The sequence below is a fragment of the Bos indicus genome, chromosome 1 (assembly GCF_029378745.1).
Source record: "Bos indicus isolate NIAB-ARS_2022 breed Sahiwal x Tharparkar chromosome 1, NIAB-ARS_B.indTharparkar_mat_pri_1.0, whole genome shotgun sequence".
Taxonomy (NCBI): domain Eukaryota; kingdom Metazoa; phylum Chordata; class Mammalia; order Artiodactyla; family Bovidae; genus Bos; species Bos indicus.
In genome coordinates this window covers 59,589,777-59,607,843 of record NC_091760.1, presented here as the reverse complement: position 1 = coordinate 59,607,843, position 18,067 = coordinate 59,589,777, and the positions used below count along the sequence as shown (strand labels likewise).

The window sequence follows — 18,067 nt, the reverse complement described above, 5'->3', positions numbered from 1 at the left end:
CCAAGTCAGTTCAAGATTGCCTGGGCCATCAGAAAAAGGCATATGGTCCAGGCTGTTTTTGGCCATCATAGCTCCTTCTGGAGGCAAAAGTTCCCTTCTTCCCTCAGCTCAACTAGTGTCCTTTCCAGCTCTCACATAAGATGTCTACTGTTGCAGCATTGATTCATTCTTTCTCTCTCCCACCAGATACTGAGGGGAATTTGGGGGCAAGTGAGGTTCTCCCATTTCGATGGTCTTAAAAATCCTTACCTCTGTTCACAGGTGTCAACTCAAGACAGGAGCCCCTGAGAGTTTAATTTAATTAAATGTACTACATAGATACTGGCTTCCCAGGTCTAAAAAAGAAAAGAAATCAGGGCTCTTTCTTAGATGTGTAGCACCATGTTAAGAAAATGACTGAAAGGCCCTGGTTGAACAAAATAACTCTGTGCTCCAGGGGAAAATTATGGGTGAGTCATGACCAAATGCCCCAGACTCATTTGCATAGGACTGGAAGCCCCAGGGTGTCAGCGACATGCTAACTGGGGTCTAATCTACTTCTTCCCCCTAGACAGCTCCCTTCAGACCTGGACAGCTGATAATGTGGGGGAAATTCTCTACCTGGGGAATCCACAGGCACCTCAAACTCACCATATTCATAGGAGAAGTTAACACTTCCGCCTCCAAATAAGGCTCTTCACCGAGCTCTCAGTTGATGACATGCCATGTACACAGCACTCAGTTAGAAACCTACAACTCATTATTTGTGTGTTTGGTGGAGAAGGCAATGGCACCCCACTCCAGTACTCTTGCCTGGAAAATCCCATGAGCAGAGGAGCCTGGTAGGCTGCAGTCCATGGGGTCACTAAGAGTTGGACACGACTGAGCAACTTCACTTTCCGTTTTCACTTTCATGCATTGGAGAAGGAAATGGCAACTCACTCCAGTGTTCTTGCCTGGAGAATCCCAGGGATGGGGGAGCCTGGTGGGCTTCCGTCTATGGGGTAGCACAGAGTAGGACACGACTGAAGTGACTTAGCAGCAGTAGCAGCAGCAGCATCATGTGTTTGGAATTGCCCACTTTATTTTTGACTAGAGGATAATTGCTTTATTAGTATAACAATATTGTGTTGGTTTTTGCTATATATCAACATGAATCAGCCACAGGTAAACGTATGCCCCCTCCCTCTGAACCACCTTCCTTCCTCCCACCCCATCCTGTCCCTCTAGGTTAACACAGAGGCTCGGATTTGAGCTCCACTGAAACATATACATTACCATATGTAAAATTAGATAGCCAGTGGAAATTCACTGTTGACATAGAAGTCATTCTTGACACCTAGGTTTCTCTTTTCACCATTACCCTTAACATCAGTTCCCAAATGATTGAATTTTCAGAATCTTTCTTCACCTCCACATTTCCAATGCCCCCTGCCCAAATGGAAGCCTCCCTCATCTTTCACTTGGAGTTAGCCCTTGGAATGATCCACTTAAAACTCCGTCTACACCTGTTATTTCCTTAAGTCACATCTGTAGTGCCTCTAAATCTACAAGATAAAGTCCAGAGATTTTTGTTAAGATGCTTCATCCAGTGTTCAAGGTCCTCCATGGATGTATGCCCTGCTTACATCTTCAGTTTTCTCTCTCTCCATTCACTCTTGTACTTTATAATTCTGTCACTACATATTGATCATTGTTTTTCCTAGTATATTGGCTGTTTGGCTGGAATGAGCCGGGTATATCAAAAAGACATTCTGCTCTATTAGGCTGCTCTTTTCCTGGTCTTTTGAACAAAGAGAGAATAATCTTGAACCTTTTTTGTCTTTGCTTGTTAGGAGTTCCGGGTGGAAGTTTTCTCCAGCACCCTGCAGTTTGAGATATATTGGAGGAAAGCCCAGGGAACTCACCATTGTGTCTTTCTTCAAGTCCTAAAATTGGAAACAGTATACATTCCCCTTCCATCTTTCAGAGTCTCCCTGTGTATATTGTATTATGTCTGGGATTTTTTTTTTAGTTGTAAGAGGGAAGACTAATGAAAAATGGAGCTATTCCATCTTGGGCAGAATGAGAGTCTGTTAATTAAGCCTTAATGAAAAAGTCGAAGAGGCTATTTAAGCAATATTTAGGGACCAGATCAGTTGAGTGTTTTAAAGAATGTATTCTCCTCTATTATGGAGAATGTTGAAGAGGGTTCCCCAGGGAAGACTTGGTCCAGGGTTCTGGGATGTACTCAGAATGTCAGAACGAAGAAGAGCTATTCTCTACCAACTTCTAGAGAAGAATTTCAATCTGTGGGCACAATAAAAACCCATAAAACTGAGCAGCACTTTTTGATGAGTCTGGAGTAAGAGACTGGGCTGGAATAATTGGGCTTTCTTCTATATGCTTAGTTCCCGAGAGTAGCAATCAGTCCTAATCTACCAAAGATCAAAAAAGTCCTATCACATCCCCAAATGAGCTCCGTTTACCCACCTTATGGAAGGGAAGCCAAAAAATTTTTTCAGAGGGACAGTTGAAATTCTCAAATAGTAACAGCCACATCTTTCCAGCCACTAATTGAAGAGACTTTAATTGGCAACTTCAGGCAACAGTATAGAGCAGCCTTAATTTGGACAAGAAAACAAGAAGAAACTAGGGCATGGCAACCCACTCCGATATTCTTACCAGGAGAATCCCATGGACAGAGGAGTCTGGTGGGCTTTGGTCCATGGGGTTGCAAAGAGTTGGACATGACTGAAGTGACTAAGCACATCAACAACATGAGCAAAGGCTAGCATAGCCCAAGATGGGAAGGCACTATTTAGGGATCCTCTACTAGACTTTAGCATGGATTATATTCAGGGTCCCTCCTTCCTCACCTTAGCCCACATCCTGTGGCTGGGAGTGGCTTGTTGGGAAAAATGGGAATGGAAGAAGTTAAAGAGTTCTTAGGGATAGTATGATCATCCATCCAGATGCTTAGAGACTGCCAAGACTGGACCAGACTTTTTGGCAAAGGATTTTGAGAGTTTTGGCATGGGAAACCATGAGATATATTGAATTAAAAGGGAACGTGGTGGTCCATCTGGAGTTACAAACATAATTATGGTTCTATTAATTCACGAGTTCTGCTTCTGACATTTTCAATATTCCCTTTCTAGTATGGGTGTGTGTGTGAGTGTGAGTGTGTGTGTGTGTGTGTGTGTCAGTTGCTCAATCATGTACGACTCTTTGTGACCCCTTGAGCTGTAACCCACCAGGCTCCTCTGTCCATAGGATTCTCCAGGCAAGAATACTAGAGTAGGTTGCTATTCCCTTCTCCAGAGGATCTTTCCGATCCAGGGATTGAACCCAAGTCTCCCACATTGACCCACGTCCTACAGTCTCACTGAAAACCAACTGAGGTAGCCTGAATGTGGTGAGGGGAAAAATTCACAGATCAGAATAATCTAGTCTAATCCACTCTTTTCTGTGAAGAAACCGACAAATCTGGGTCTCACCACATTGATTTGTCAAACCCTCCTAGACCTGGAAGCAATGAAGCTTTCTCTGTTTCCAATTTCTGAATCTTTTTAGTGGGATGTGATAGAGTGAGACTTTGACATCTTATAACAACCTCTGAAGGATTTGCTGTTTGTGTGGTAATGGGAAATATGCCAATAAACAAATATTTATTTCATTACTTACTTACTTATTTATTTATATGAAAAACTGAGGAGTCAAGCACCCTGTCGGCAAATGACAGACAAGTGGAACAGACAAGAAGCACAAGGGAAACCTCCAGTCAGAAAGAATATCTTCTGAGGAAAACAGAAACTCATCTTTCCCTACAGCAACCACCGTGGGGAAGAACTTCCAAATCTACTGGGCGTCCAAGAGGCAGGTGTGGAGCTCTTGAAGCAGCCCCAGTTGCCCAGAGGCAACTCCCACATGCAGAAAAAGGAAGAGGAGCTGGTCCCACGCTGTGGCAGGAGGAACGCTTTGCTTCTGCCTGAGAAGTGGACCAGCTCCCTTGCGACGAAGAAAGAGAGAAGTTGGCTCCCCAAACAGATAACCAATGGATACACTTTACTGACTTTGACATTTCAGGGTTTTTGTTGATTGTTTGTTAGGCTTTATATTGTTCAAGGGCTTCCCTGCTGGCTTAGGTGGTAAAGAATCCACCTGCAATGCGGGAGACAGGGGTTCACTCCCTGGGTTGGGATCATCTTCTGGAGAAGGGAACGGCTACCCACTCCAGGATTCTGGCCTGGAGAATTCAATGGACAGAGGAGCCTGGTGGGGGCTATAGTTCACAGGGTTGCAAAGAGTCAGACAGGACTGAGCGACTAAACAACAACAATAAAAGAAATTAACTTGGACGGGATACATATTTGCTCATGGCCCCCATGCAAGGCAGCGTTTCTTACTCCAGGAGATATAAAGGTGAATTTATAGGAATCCTGTTCCTGTGAGCTGTGGGGAAAGTGAGGCTGTGCACACAATCAGTCTCATCGCCAGGCAGACAAGAAGGGTAATGATGTGAGATTAAGGACAAAGAACTAGGGAAACACAAAGAGAGTCTATTCCTAGCCTGGAGTATCAAGGAGAATCCGCATTTGGGGGTAAAAGGACACTGTCATTGGGCCTGGGACATTTAGAGAGGGAATGAAAACATTCCAGGTTGGGGCAAGGCACAGACAAGGAGGTGCAGGCAGGCGCTTTTGAGTCTAGAAAGGATGAGCACTTCAGGAGGCCTGATTCACAGGAGAAAGAGGTAACTGAGTTAATCACTTTCCAGAATCTGGCAGACCACCAGAAGTGCCTAAGGTGATTTACTTGTTTCTTTGTTTCCTTTTGCTTTAAATACTGTCCTAAGCTTGGACTTCCTTTCTCCATAAACTGAGATCAGGGAAAGAAGCAATCAAAAGACCATCAGCACTTGAAGCTATTTTATCTCACCTCTAAAAATACTACCGAGTGAAATAAGTCAGAAAGGGAAAAACAAATACCGTATATTACACATATATATGTAATTGTTAGGGCTTCCCCAGTGCCTCAACGTTAAAGTATCCACCTCCAATGAAGCAGCCACAGGAGATGTGGGTTCGATCCCTGGCTCGGGAGGATCCCCTGGAGGAGGGCATGGCAACCCACTCCAGTATTCTTGCCTTGAGGATCCCATGCACAGAGGAGCCTGGTGGGCTGCTGTCCACAGGTTCACAAAGAGTCGGACAAGACTGAAGCTACTTAGAACAGGTGCATGTGGAATCTAGAAAAAAAAAATGGTACAGATGAACTTATTTGCAAAGCAGAAGTGGCAACAGAAACATAGAGAACAAACCTATGGATACCAAGGAGGGAGAGGGTGGGTGGGATGAGTTGGGAGATTAGATTTGACATAAACACACTACCATATGTAAAATAGATAGCTAGTGGGAACCTGCTGTATAGCACAGGGAGTTCAGTTTGGTGCTCTGTGATGACCTTCTAGAAGGGTGGGATTGGAGGAGAGGTGGTAGCAGGAAAGTTCAAGAGGGAGGGGATATATGTACATGTATATGTGATAAGACACAGCTGATTCACACTGGTGTACAAAGAAACTAACACAACACTGTAAAACAATTATGATCCAGTTTAAAAAAATAAAAGAGATAACTAATGAGAACCCACTGTATAGCATACGGTGCATGCTTGCATGCTCAGGCATGTATAGCTCTGTTTGACCCCATGGAGTGCAGCCCACCAGGCTCCTCTGTCCATGGAATTTTCCAGGCAAGAACACTGGAGTGAGTTGCCATTTCCTACTCCAGAGGATCTTCCAGACCCAGGGATCAAACCTGAGGCAGGTGGATTCTTTACCTGCACCACCTGAGGAGGCCCATAGCACAGGGAACTCTACTCAATGTTCCGTAGTGACCTAAATGGAAAGGAAATCCAAAAAAGAGGGGATATATGTATATGTATAGCTAATTCACTTTGCTGTACAGCAGAAACTGACACAACATTGTAAAGCTACTCCAATACTCCAAGAAAAAATAATTTTTAATAGCAAAAAAAATTTCAAGACATTTCCTTTTTATTAGACTTTCTTTTTTCTTTCTTCTGAAGGCAGAAAATGTGTCAGAATCAAAATATATCACCCATGTCACTCTCTTCAAAAGTTACTATTTTGATTTTCATTTTCCTGCCTAACAGTCAGGGAACCCTGTTGCTAAGAGCCCAGGGCCCATCCACACTCTTGTTTCTCTTCCACACTTTCCTTACTAAAGCTTTTCAAGGGCCAGCTTTGCAGACCTGCTCTGCTGGAAGGAGTGGGACTTGGCTGCATTCAGGACACTGTTGGATGTGACTGAGGGCAGGAGCAGTGGCCCCACAGGCCAAAGGAGAGTATCTCCACAGGTTTGGGTACCACCTAGTCCTCCTCCATTTCCCAGACCTGCCCTTGACCCCTCCACTCCCCTCCTCTCTCCCAGCACCCAGCAAAGGGAGAGGAGGGCTCAGTTCCACAGCTCAGCCCTGGATGTGCTCATACTGTTAAGTTCCTATTCCTCCCCGCCTCTGCGCTTTAAAATGCCAAGTCTGGTAGACATGGCTTCCCTGATAGCTCAGTTGGTAAAGAATCTGCCTGCAATGCAGGAGACTCCGGTTCGATTTCTGGCTCAGGAAGATCTGCTGGAGAAAGGTTAGGCTACCACTCCAGTATTCTTGAGCTTCCCCTGTGGCTCAGCTGGTAAAGAATTCACCTGCAACGCGGGAGACCTGAGTTCAATCCCAGAGTTGGGAAGATCCCCTGGAGAAGGGAAAGGCTACCCACTCCAGTATTCTGGCCTGAAGAATGGGGTCTCTAAGAGTCAGACACAACTGAGCGACTTTCACTTTGGTAGACATTTCTGACACAGTGAGAGAGGAGCTCTCTGACTGGGAATGTTTGAAGAGGATAAATTTGCAGAGCCCTAGGCCTATCAGTGCAGATAGACCCATGAAGGACCTAGCACCAGGTGGGAAAGAAGTCCAAGGGCCCGGCTCAGGGACATCCCAGGTGGAAAATACCTGCTGTGGGTCTTCTCAGTGCCGGAACTGGGATCTTTACTGCTAGAGCTGGACTCAGGGACCAGAAGAAGTGATGATGGAAGTTTTCTGTTTCTTCTAACTGGCAACTGAACAGATCTAGAAAATAAAAAGCATACTTTTCTAGAATACAGGGAACACAGAGCTCACCAGTGGAACACTAACCATATTGAAACACCTCTTTAAAGAACTGGATACCATGGAAAAGTAGAGGCAATGGAGCAGCTGCCATTCAAGAAGCTAATTCCTGTCTTACCCTGGAGCGTGTAGGCAGAAATATCCTCTCCTCTCTTTGGGCTTCTGGAAAAAGATATCCACAAGGTTTGTGGAAATCCAGCCTGAATTACACTGCGGATATCCTATAAAAGGTATTGCTTAAAACTGAATAGCCTAACCTTCAGAAAAGTTAAAAATAAAAGGGGTTATATATGAATATCAGTATTATATAAAGTTAATGAATACATACATGCTTTTATATATATACATAAATACAAATGTAGCAAAAGGATAAAAAAAAACTCAAGAAATGACAACAAATGATAAATATCAAATTCACCTTTAGCAAACAACCTAGTTACTTCTAGAGGTAGTGTGAGGTTAATTGAATCAATCTGTAGGATTTTCTTTATTAAGCTGTGTGGTAAGTAAATGAGTGGTCAATATATTATTATCTCTATCCCTGAAATGAAATATTCTTTGAACACTTGAATATGGTTCTCATGTAAAAACAAAAATCTTATTGAGAACTATGGTTCACATAACATAGTTCAGTTCAGTTCAGTTGCTCAGTCGTGTCCAACTCTTTGCGACCCCATGAATCACAGCACGCCAGGCCTCCCTGTCCATCACCAACTCCCGGAGTTCATTCAGACTCACGTCCATCGAGTCAGTGATGCCATCCAGCCATCTCATCCTCTGTCGTCCCCTTCTCCTCCTGCCCCCAATCCCTCCCAGCATCAGAGTCTTTTCCAATGAGTCAACTCTTCGCATGAGGTGGCCAAAGTACTAGAGTTTCAGCTTTAGCATCATTCCCTCCAAAGAACACCCAGAGCTGATCTACTTTAGAATGGACAGTTTTCATTCCAATCCCAAAGAAAGGCAATGCCAAAGAATGCTCAAACTACCACACAATTGCACTCATCTTACATGCTAGTAAAGTAATGCTCAAAATTCACATACATAAAATTTACCCAAAGTACACAATTCAATGGGTTTTAGTATATTCACAGAGTTATCCAACTATCACAATATAATTTTAGAAGATATTTCTCACCCTTCCCCCAGAAAACCCCATACCCCTTCACAGTCAATCCTTATCCCTTCCTCCCACCCTCACTCTAGTTTTTGTTTCTATAAATGTACTTATTCTAGACAACTCATATAGATGGAATCATATAGTATGTGTTCTTCTGTGGGTTAATTCTTTCACATAGCATAATGGTTTTAAAATTTAGTGGTATTGTAGCATCTACCAGTGACTCTTTGTGACTGAGTCATATTCCACCATACACATAAAGCACCGTTTGCTTATCCACTCATCAGTTGATTGACATTTGGATTGTTTCCACTTTTTTGCTGTTATGTATCATGCTTCTATTAACATTTACATACAGATTTTTATATAAACATATTTTTTTCATTTCTCTTAGGTATATACCTAAGAGTAAAATTTTGGGGTCCTGTGGTAGCTTTCTTTTTGTGGAACTACAGGCTGCTTCCCGAAATGGCTGCACCATTTTACATTCCCACCAGTGACGTATAAGGTTTCCAATTTCTGCTTATTTCATCAAAACTCATTCCTGTGTTCTCAATTTTAGTCATCCTGGTAGGTGTGAAGTGGTTTTCTCATTGTGGGTTTGATTTTCACTTCCGTGATGCCTAAAGATGCTAGTGCATCTTCTCATGTACTATTTGCTATTTGCTTATCCTTTATGGAGAAAGAGCTCTTCTAATCCTTTGCTCATTTTAATTAAGCTTCTGTCTCTTGATTAATTTAGTTGTAAGAGTTATTTATATATTTTGGATACAAACCCCTCATCAAAAAAGCAATTAGCAAATGTTTTCTCCTAGTCTGTGGGCTGTCTTTTTACTTTATCAGTGGTGTCCTTTGAAGCAGAAAGGTTTTTAATTTTGATGAAGACAAACTCAATTGTCCTTTTGTTACTCATGTTTGCTGTACCATGTCTAAGAAACCATTACCTAACCCAAGATCACAGAAATTCACGACCCAGAGGGATGGTATGGGGAGGGAGGAGGGAGGAGGGTTCAGGATGGGGAAAAAAAAGAAAGAAAGATAAGATGAACAATGAAGAAAAGAAAATTCATGTAAGGAAAAAAATGTCCAATAAACATAAAAATTAAAAAAAAAAAAAAAAAAGAAATTCACTCCTATGTTTTCTTCTAAGAGTTTTATAGTTTTAGTTCTTAAAATTGACCATAATGGGTTCATGTCAACAACCATCAAATGTCTTTCCACTGCATGTCAAAACCGTCAAATTTGCATCTCCTTCTCTAGTTCCAAGAAGAACCAGCTCCAGCATGAGTAGGGGAGGGCAGTGGGTCAAGGTGAAACTGCTCAAACTGCTGTCACCATCCTCCACATGACAGATAGTCTCCCCTCCTCACCAGTGCTAGAAGGGCTTGGCACTGATGGGATCTTAGGTTTTTTGAAGATTCTGCAACATAATTTGGTCCCCCACCACAGTAGCAGACTAGCTGCTAAATAATGTTCCGGCTCTTTTCTCTTCTCCGCCATCCTATGTGCGGTTGAGTTCTTTCCTCACCATGTCTTCTCACAAGACGTTCAGGATCAAGCGATTCCTGGCCAAGAAACAAAAGCAGAATCGTCCCATTCCTCAATGGATTCGAATGAAAACTGGCAATAAAATCAGGTACAACTCCAAGAGAAGACATTGGAGAAGAACCAAGCTGGGTCTATAAGAAGCAAGCTGGGTCTATGAGAAGTGGTCTTAACATGTAGACCACTTTTTTAAGCAGCCAGATCACAATGAAAACATCACTACTGTAATGCTTGGCCCATGATGTTATTTCCTCACTATCAGTCTGAGACCCAGCAATAAATATAAAACGTTGCAAAAAAAAAATAAATAAATAAATAAATAATGTTCCGTTCCTGAGAGAAGTCCTCTATCCATCCCCTTTCCTGGACTCTCTCCAGGTGCCTGCTACGGTGAACCTTCTGATACATGTCTCCTGGGCCCTGTGTGGGAAAGCTTTTCTTTGAAAAGGCCTTTAGGAGGTGAGGCCAAAACTTTTCAATGTGGTTTTACTCATGACAGAACCATCAGCAACGTAGAAGAGGTCCTGAGTGTTCAGCCTTTTCCAACTACGTAGTTGATTTGAACTGAATTTAACACCCATCCCCTGAATATGGTTTGATGTGTGTCAGCAGATAAACTAAAGCAGTAAGTAGGGTTCTTTCTTTCCCTACACCCGGCTGGACCAAAGTCTTTGCATCCGTGTTTGCAGTTTCTCCCTGCCACAACTGGCAGGGATGAACTTCCAACCATACTCGTGAACTTCCTTCCAGAGTAACTGAAAATTCATCGCCCAGAGGAGCCTCTGGGACTCAGAGCCCCACGCCCTACCCTGCTGAGCACATGGCTCCCTGGTATCTGTAGCTGGAGGTGTGCTGTGCACAGAGAGAAGCCCTACATGGGAGAAAGCCCTACAAGGGACAAGCCCTACACGGGAGAGGCCCTACAAGTACTGCAACTGTGGAAAGACCTTCACCTACTACTTGGTTTTTTCCCACATGGCATGACCCAAATTACACCGTGAGGGTAGAGACTGTGGAAACAGTTTTGACTACAGCTGTTCCCTCACCCACACTATGGGAGTCACAGTGGAGAGAAGCCCTACAAGCACAGGGAATGGGGAAAGGCCTTTGCCCAACACTCTGCTTTTGTCAGGTGTAATAAAAAGACCCACACTAGAGAAGACGACCTCTGAGCGCAAGTAATGTGGGAAACCTTTTGTGACAGCTTTTCTCTCCCTTGACATTTGCATGAGTACTCAGTCACTCAGTCATGTGTAACTCGTAGCCCACCAGGCTCCTCTGTCCGTGGGATTCTCGGGCAAGGATACTGGAGTGGGTTGCCGTGCCCTTCTCCAAAGGGATCTTCCCAACCCAGGGATTGAACCAGCGTCTCTTAAGTTTCCAGCATTGGCAGGTGGGTTCTTTACCACTAGTGCCACCTGGGAAGCCCAGCTAAGTCTTGAGCTACTGTTATATCCTGTCAACTAGGAACCAAGAGTTTTGGTTCCAGGAGCTGAAATACATATATGTATATATATATGTATTCATATCTATCTAGTGACCGGAGAGTTGGGCAGTTGAAGGCAGCTGTATAAAGATGTGTTGAAAGCACTTTTTGTCCTAAAACAGTATCTCTAGTCTTAAGGAGCACAAGTCTTTGTGAGAAATAGAGCTTAAGTCTCGACATACTTGAAACTTTGACGTATAGAATTCCCATGTTTATTAGTAAGAAATTAGAATGTTAAAATACTGCCACATTTAATTATTTTATGTTTAAGAAGATAAGTATCCACGTATGAATGGGCACATTTTACTGCATCATTCAAGACTACTGACATCCTTAAAGGACTTTTTAAAATTTCTTTCTTCTTGCGGTTTTGAACACTCAGCACTTTCATTTTTCTTTTGACTTCCGTACACTTGATGTGCTTTCTCAGGGATGTGGGGCTGCTCGTGGAGCTATGTGTCTTTCCCAGGCGAGCCCTAAATCTTTCCTCTATAGTTTCCCAGCTTCTTTAGTCCTCTGTAAAAGGGCTTCTCCAAACCATGTCAGCAGTTGTCTAGAGGTTAACCTAAAGCCACAACAAACTTAATAAAATCCAGCTAACTTTTAAGTAACAGCAAACTCAGAAAAAAAAATTTTAATTAAAAAAAATGCATACAATGCATTAAGATGTTAAACATGTAGACCTTTTGACATTTAATTCAATTTCTAAAAATCTAGCCTAGAGAACTATTCTCACAAATGTGCAGATATGTGTGCAAAAAAATAATTACTGTGATTCTGATTTTATATATGAAACACATTTTATATGGTTTTATTTTGAATATATTGAAAATGTCTTATATTGAGAAAAATATAAATGTCCATCAATAGGGTAATTATGGTACATCTGGTCTATGAAATAGTAAAGTGTCTCTGTATGTAGCGATGTTTAAACATCTCCCAGATCCAGAGTGAGAAGAGCAAGTTGCAGGAAAGTTAGATCTGGAAAGATGAGCATAACATGGTTAACAGTGACTGTCTGTTGGGAATGAGATGAACCAGGCTTCTAGGGAGCTTTCAGTTTTTACTTTATATACTTCAGTATTGTTTTAATCTTTAAAAATAAAGAACAAATATTTTTCAATAAATATTTTAAGTATTTTAATAAAAATGACACCTTAGAATAAAAGTGACTCCTATTATTTCTTATAAAACATAAATTTTATTACAGAATTTTTTTAAGTCTGTGTTATTTCCTTAAAAGAATAAAAACAACTTAGATCAAGGATTCAGAGCAGCTTGGCCACACTTAATAAATAAAGTAGTCTAAAAATAGAGTCAACATACAATAATACATGTAAAAAATGAGGGTTCAGCTTAGGAACTCTTCAAGGAACATTCATTTCCTTTAAAATCTTGGAGGTTATAAATGCCTTTTAGCAAGTAGTTAGGTTTAAGGTATTAGGTTTTTATCTCCTTGGAACTGATCATAAGGAAAGTACTTTGCTTGGGGTTACTGTATGTTGTGTACACACACATACATGAACAGGATTGCTGGTATTGATTGATTTCTAAATGTTTCTTGCTGAATGAATGTGGTTTGGTGATACTGGGTTTACTTTCAGACTTTGGATGTATGTTAGTGTTCTGAATGAAAAGAAGCCTAGCTGCTTTTTTCCAACATAATGCAAAGTGATCAGATATATTTTGAATGTACATCTCTTATTTTCATTGATGCTGTTGAGAAGTCAGCTATCAGCTTATCATCATTCCTTTATAGGTTATTTTTCTTTTTCCTGTAGCTGGTTCCAAGGTCCGTTTATCTTTGATATTCTATAATAGGATTAAATAAGATTAAAGTATCTAGGTGTGGGTTTCTAATTTATCAGGCTTGGTATTCATAAGGATTTCTGAATCTGAAGATTCCCATATTTCATCAGTTCTGGAAACTTTTCCTTCATTATAACCTGGGATATGCCTTTCTGACATTATATCTATTATTATTACCATAATTCCAATTAGACACATAGTCTACCTTCTCACATATCTTCTCTTTCTCTTTAACTTACCTCCCATATTTTCAGTCTCTTTGTTCCTCCCTGGTTTCAAAGTAATCTGAAAATATCTATCCTCACATTCATTATCTCTCTTTTCACATGTGTAAAAGAAACTTCTAAATGCCAGTGGTTGTATTTTTCATTGATCAAATTCTAATTGATTCTTTTCAATAAATATTCTTGATAATTTCTTGTCTTTTCGAGACTTCTATTTACACATTATATTTATTGCTAATACCTGAAGTTTTCAAAGCTCTGATTCTGCTTCTTGATGTTTCTTTTGGTTTCTTCTCCTGACATCTTATTTCCTCATTTATTTAGTGATTTGCAAATTTTGAGCCAACCTTAATCAGAATCATAACTTTCAGGCCTGAAATCAAACTGCATGCCTTCAGAGAACATTTGTGTTTGCTCCCATCTGGCACCTACAGGCACTACCCAACTCAGATTATTTTGAATTCTCAGTTTGGGAGTCTTCAGCTCATATTAATGATAAGATTTTTAAACTTAAATCCAATGAGAGTGACTCATGGTTATGAAGTTCTCAGAAGAAATTTACCCTTTCTCAAATCCCAGGGGTGAGTCAGGCAGTTGTATTTACTGGGCCTCATTGAGGGGGGATTTCTTTTTTCCTAGTTTGTCTTTCCACCAAGGATGTCATCTTTGGGGAACACTAGCTTTAGGCAACAGTATTTGATCCTATTTTCCACCTCACTAACACCTTGAGATTTATTTCTTCTCTCCCAAATGTAGTTTTCTCCGATTTCTGCTTTCTTGTCATTTTTGGCCTCTAGGAATTTTCCTTTCTTGCCAATACAACTATGCATTTTTTAAAATATATAATTTTTCCAATTTTACATTCTTTTTTAGGTACTCTGCACCAGAAGGATTTTTTTAATATCTAGTATTCCATATTGCCAGAAACAGAACTTCTATTTTTCATTTAGTTAGCTATATCAGGTTTCCTCAGCCTTTTGAATTTACCAAACTAAATTTTAACAAAAAAAGAATTGACAGGCATAGACTGGCCAACTTTTTATTTTGTAAAGTAACATTTTAAAACAAACAAACAAACAAAAACCTAACTACCTCCTACTAACACGATCATTTCATAGTGGAAATTTGGGCAGACAGATTATGAAAGAGACAGCATTTAACTTAACTTTATTTTGCATTTTGCTGAGATTGGTGACAACTCTGCCATACACCATCATTGGCCCATGGACTAGCATTTGGGAACTACTAAGCTATGTCACATTCCTTAAAGATGAGTATCTGAAAGTATAAAATTTATTAGCTAGAAGTTCCAACCACCAGCATCAAGTCAATGGCCAACCGAACTAATGCCACTAAATGTATTTGCATTTGAGCAAATAACTCCCAATTTATAAAAGAAGGAAATAAAGCAAGGGATGTGAAGTTTAAATCTTGAGTCCCACCTAAACTGGAAAATCAGTTAACCTCTTAGCCTCAGGTTCTTCGTCTGTGACGATAATTCATTATGCATTTGGATATTCTGACGACTAATAGGAGAAGGGGTTATTGACTTTTCTGTTATTCCTCTCTCTTACAAAATACAAAATGAATTCCCCCAAGAGGAGGAACTCCAAATTCCACTCAACACAACTCTCTTTTCAGTATGGATCTAGAATAGGCAATGTTTTCCATGGGTTCCTTTCATTCCTATCATGGAGGAAGAAGTCTGGGCCAGCTAAGACTCTCAGGAGAATAAAATATGTTAATAAGAGAGAACCCAAGCAAAATGTAAGCCCCACAGAAGCTGGGCCTTTGTTTATGGCTATTTTTCCAGTACCTATAACAATGCCTGGCATGTTGCAATTGTTCACTAAATGAATGGGGAATAAGAAAACAAACCAGAGCCCTATTAAAAAAAAAAAAATGAGCCATAATAAAACTACTGCTAAGATGGGCCAACAGAAACAGAAGACCTATGTTCCACTTCGTAGTCTTGCCTTCCATCAACTCTCTTGCCCCTTCTCTTCCCTATCCGCCCCACCAGGCAGTGCTTCTCCAAAGAGTTCTGCACAGGATCAGAGGCAGAACCTGACTTGAGAGAAAACAGGCAGAATTAGATTCAATATGTTGAACCACCTTTTCAGAGTCCTTGCAATCTGTGCATAAGTCTGTCATACAATAACTGTTGGTACTATGCTCAGCGCTGGCTCTGAAGGCCTGCAAGAGCATCCATCAACTGCATTATGGATGGTCAGCTAAAAGCTATGAATAATAATACTAGTTAACATTCATTCAGCAATTTCATTATGCCAGGCTCCATACTAATAGCCTTGTATGAATTATCTCATTTAATTCTCAGAGCAACCCATCAAGTTAGGCACTATTTTTCCCCTGTTTTATAGATGATGAATCTAAAGCTTAGAAAGGTGCAATAGCTCACCTGGGGTCACATAGCTAATACTCTGTCTGTGAAACCCATGCTCTTCACTATGGGCCTAAAAAAATACAGATTTTTATACCACTTCTGAGTCTTGGTTATGGGTCCTATGTAAGCATATCCATATTGTGATGTAAGTTATTAAATAAATCTATTTCATTTGATTTTTCTTACACTAGGATATAAGATAAAATAAATATGAAAACAAAACCAAGTCAAAAGTGAAAACAGAGTTTGAAGTGACTAGAGTAGAAAGAACAAAACTGCTCTTCTTTCTTATACTTTCATCTTCCTCCTCTAAATAGCTCTTTCTCATCTCTTTCTCTTCTCTTCTTTGTCACTATTACCCTCTGCTGCTGCTGCTAAGTCGCTTTAGTCGTGTCCGACTCTGTGCGACCCCATAGACGGCAGCCCACCAGGCTCCCCCATCCCTGGGATTCTCCAGGCAAGAACACTGGAGTGGGTTGCCATTTCCTTCTCCAATGCATGAAAGTGAAAAGTGAAAGTGAAGTCGCTCAGTTGCGTCTGACTCCTAGCGAACCCATGGACTGCAGCCCACCAGGCCCCTCCATCCATGGGATTTTCCAGGCAAGAGTACTGGAGTGGGTTGCCATTGCCTTCTCTGTTACCCTCTGATTTATTACCCTCTGATTTATTATCAATCTTTTAAAACCTTGACTGGATAACTTCTTAGCCCTGCAAGTTTTATTTATTTATTTGGCAGTGTCAAGTCCTAGTTGAAGAACGTAGGATCTTTCATTGTGTCTCGTGGGCCCTCTAGTTGTGGCAGTGCAGGCTTATTTGCCCCAGGGGAAGTGGCATCTTAGTTCCAAGGCCAGAGAGCAGACTTGCGTTCCCTGCATTGCAAGGCAGATTCTTAATCACTGAACCACCACGGAAGTCCCTATTATTATTTTTAAACTTCATTATCACTGCAAAGTCTTCCTACCTGCTTTTGCCCCTTCCCATTCTATCGAGAAAGAAAGAATACATGAGATTGTTAAAAAACAAAAACATAATCTGATCGTGTCCATCCTCCCACCTTAAACCCTTTTCAGTGGCTTCCTTTTACCCTTAGGAGAAGGCAAAACTCCCTAACGGGGCCTGGAAGACCCCACCATCCCTCATGCTACCTCTCATTATTCCCACTTCCATCACATCTCCACCTAGGGGCATCTGACTCACCTTCCAGGCTTCTTGCCAGTATATCACCATGCAGAGCACACACATGCCTACTGCATGACAGAGTCTGAACAGGTGTGGTTACGTGAGAGAATAAAGGAATGGATCTAGGATGGTTCACACGCCAGGTCTGTTGGCACCAAGTTTTCATTTTGAATCCTCCTGAATGATGAGTCTGGAGGTCTTAACCTCCTGTCTCTACCATGATTGTCTTAGGATCCAGGTCAGACTGAGCCTCCAGGTGAGGGCTCATAACCCAGGCTCACCAGGGGAGATAAAGGTAAGGACTGGTCAGTGAGGTAATCAAAGTGAGTGATATGTCTCTCGGGAAATCTTGAGGCTAAAATCAATGAACGAGCAGTCAGGAAGCTGGGAAGACACTGGATGGCATGTGCTGAGTTCAGCAATGGCTCAACATCACGACTTCTAGCAGATTAATGAAAATAACCAGTTGGCCATTCCTGGCTTCCTGCTCTTGAAATCTCAACAGCTTTGTCTTCTGCTGTGACTCTGCTCCCTCTCTGAATTCTGTACACTTGTTACCCATTTCACATCTCCCTAATACTCTGTTGGCTGTACCTGGCCCTTCCCAGCACATCCTCATCAATTCCAGCTCCTTCAGCCTCCCAAGTTCCCCCACATCCTTGACCCTTCAGGGCCAGAAGGATCCAATGTCCCATCCCCACATCCCTCATCTTATTAATTAACACAGTGAGAGTTGGGTATGTTCTTTGGGCTTTCCGTCTCCTCATAGCACCTGGTTAGCCCTAGGAGAGATATTTTCCTGCAGCAGATACTATAATTAGCTTGCTCCAGATTTATTCTAAGCTCTTCTGAGTATGTCTTCCTGTGCTGAAGAGTCCAGAAAGCCAAAAACTACATTTCCAGATTCTCTTGCAGCTAGGATTCTGGGGAGACTCAAGTCTCACTGAAGAAACTTGAAAGGAGGGAGACAGAGCATCCATCCATTTGCTGGCATGGATTAAGAAAGGGGTAGCATATTCTGGCGGAGAAGGCAATGGCAACCCACTCCAGTACTCTTGCCTGGAAAATCCCATGGACAGAGGAGCCTGGTAGGCTGCAGTCCATGGGGTCGCTAGGAGTCAGACACGACTGAGCGACTTCACTTTCACTTTCCACTT

The 18,067-nt window shown here is 41.6% G+C and overlaps 1 protein-coding gene across 1 annotated transcript; it reads left to right on the top strand.

Annotated features, from left to right (window-relative positions):
• The first annotated feature begins 9,737 nt into the window (after positions 1–9,737).
• Positions 9,738–10,122, top strand: LOC139182792 (large ribosomal subunit protein eL39). Its single transcript, XM_070788373.1, has one exon. The coding sequence runs from the start codon at positions 9,793–9,795 to the stop codon at positions 9,946–9,948; it is 156 nt and encodes a 51-aa protein (XP_070644474.1). The 5' UTR covers positions 9,738–9,792; the 3' UTR covers positions 9,949–10,122.
• Positions 10,123–18,067: the final 7,945 nt, after the last annotated feature.

Excerpts from the sequence above, each read along its gene's own strand:
- LOC139182792 (XM_070788373.1), top strand. The coding sequence starts at position 9,793 with ATGTCTTCTCACAAGACGTTCAGGATCAAGCGATTCCTGGCCAAGAAA.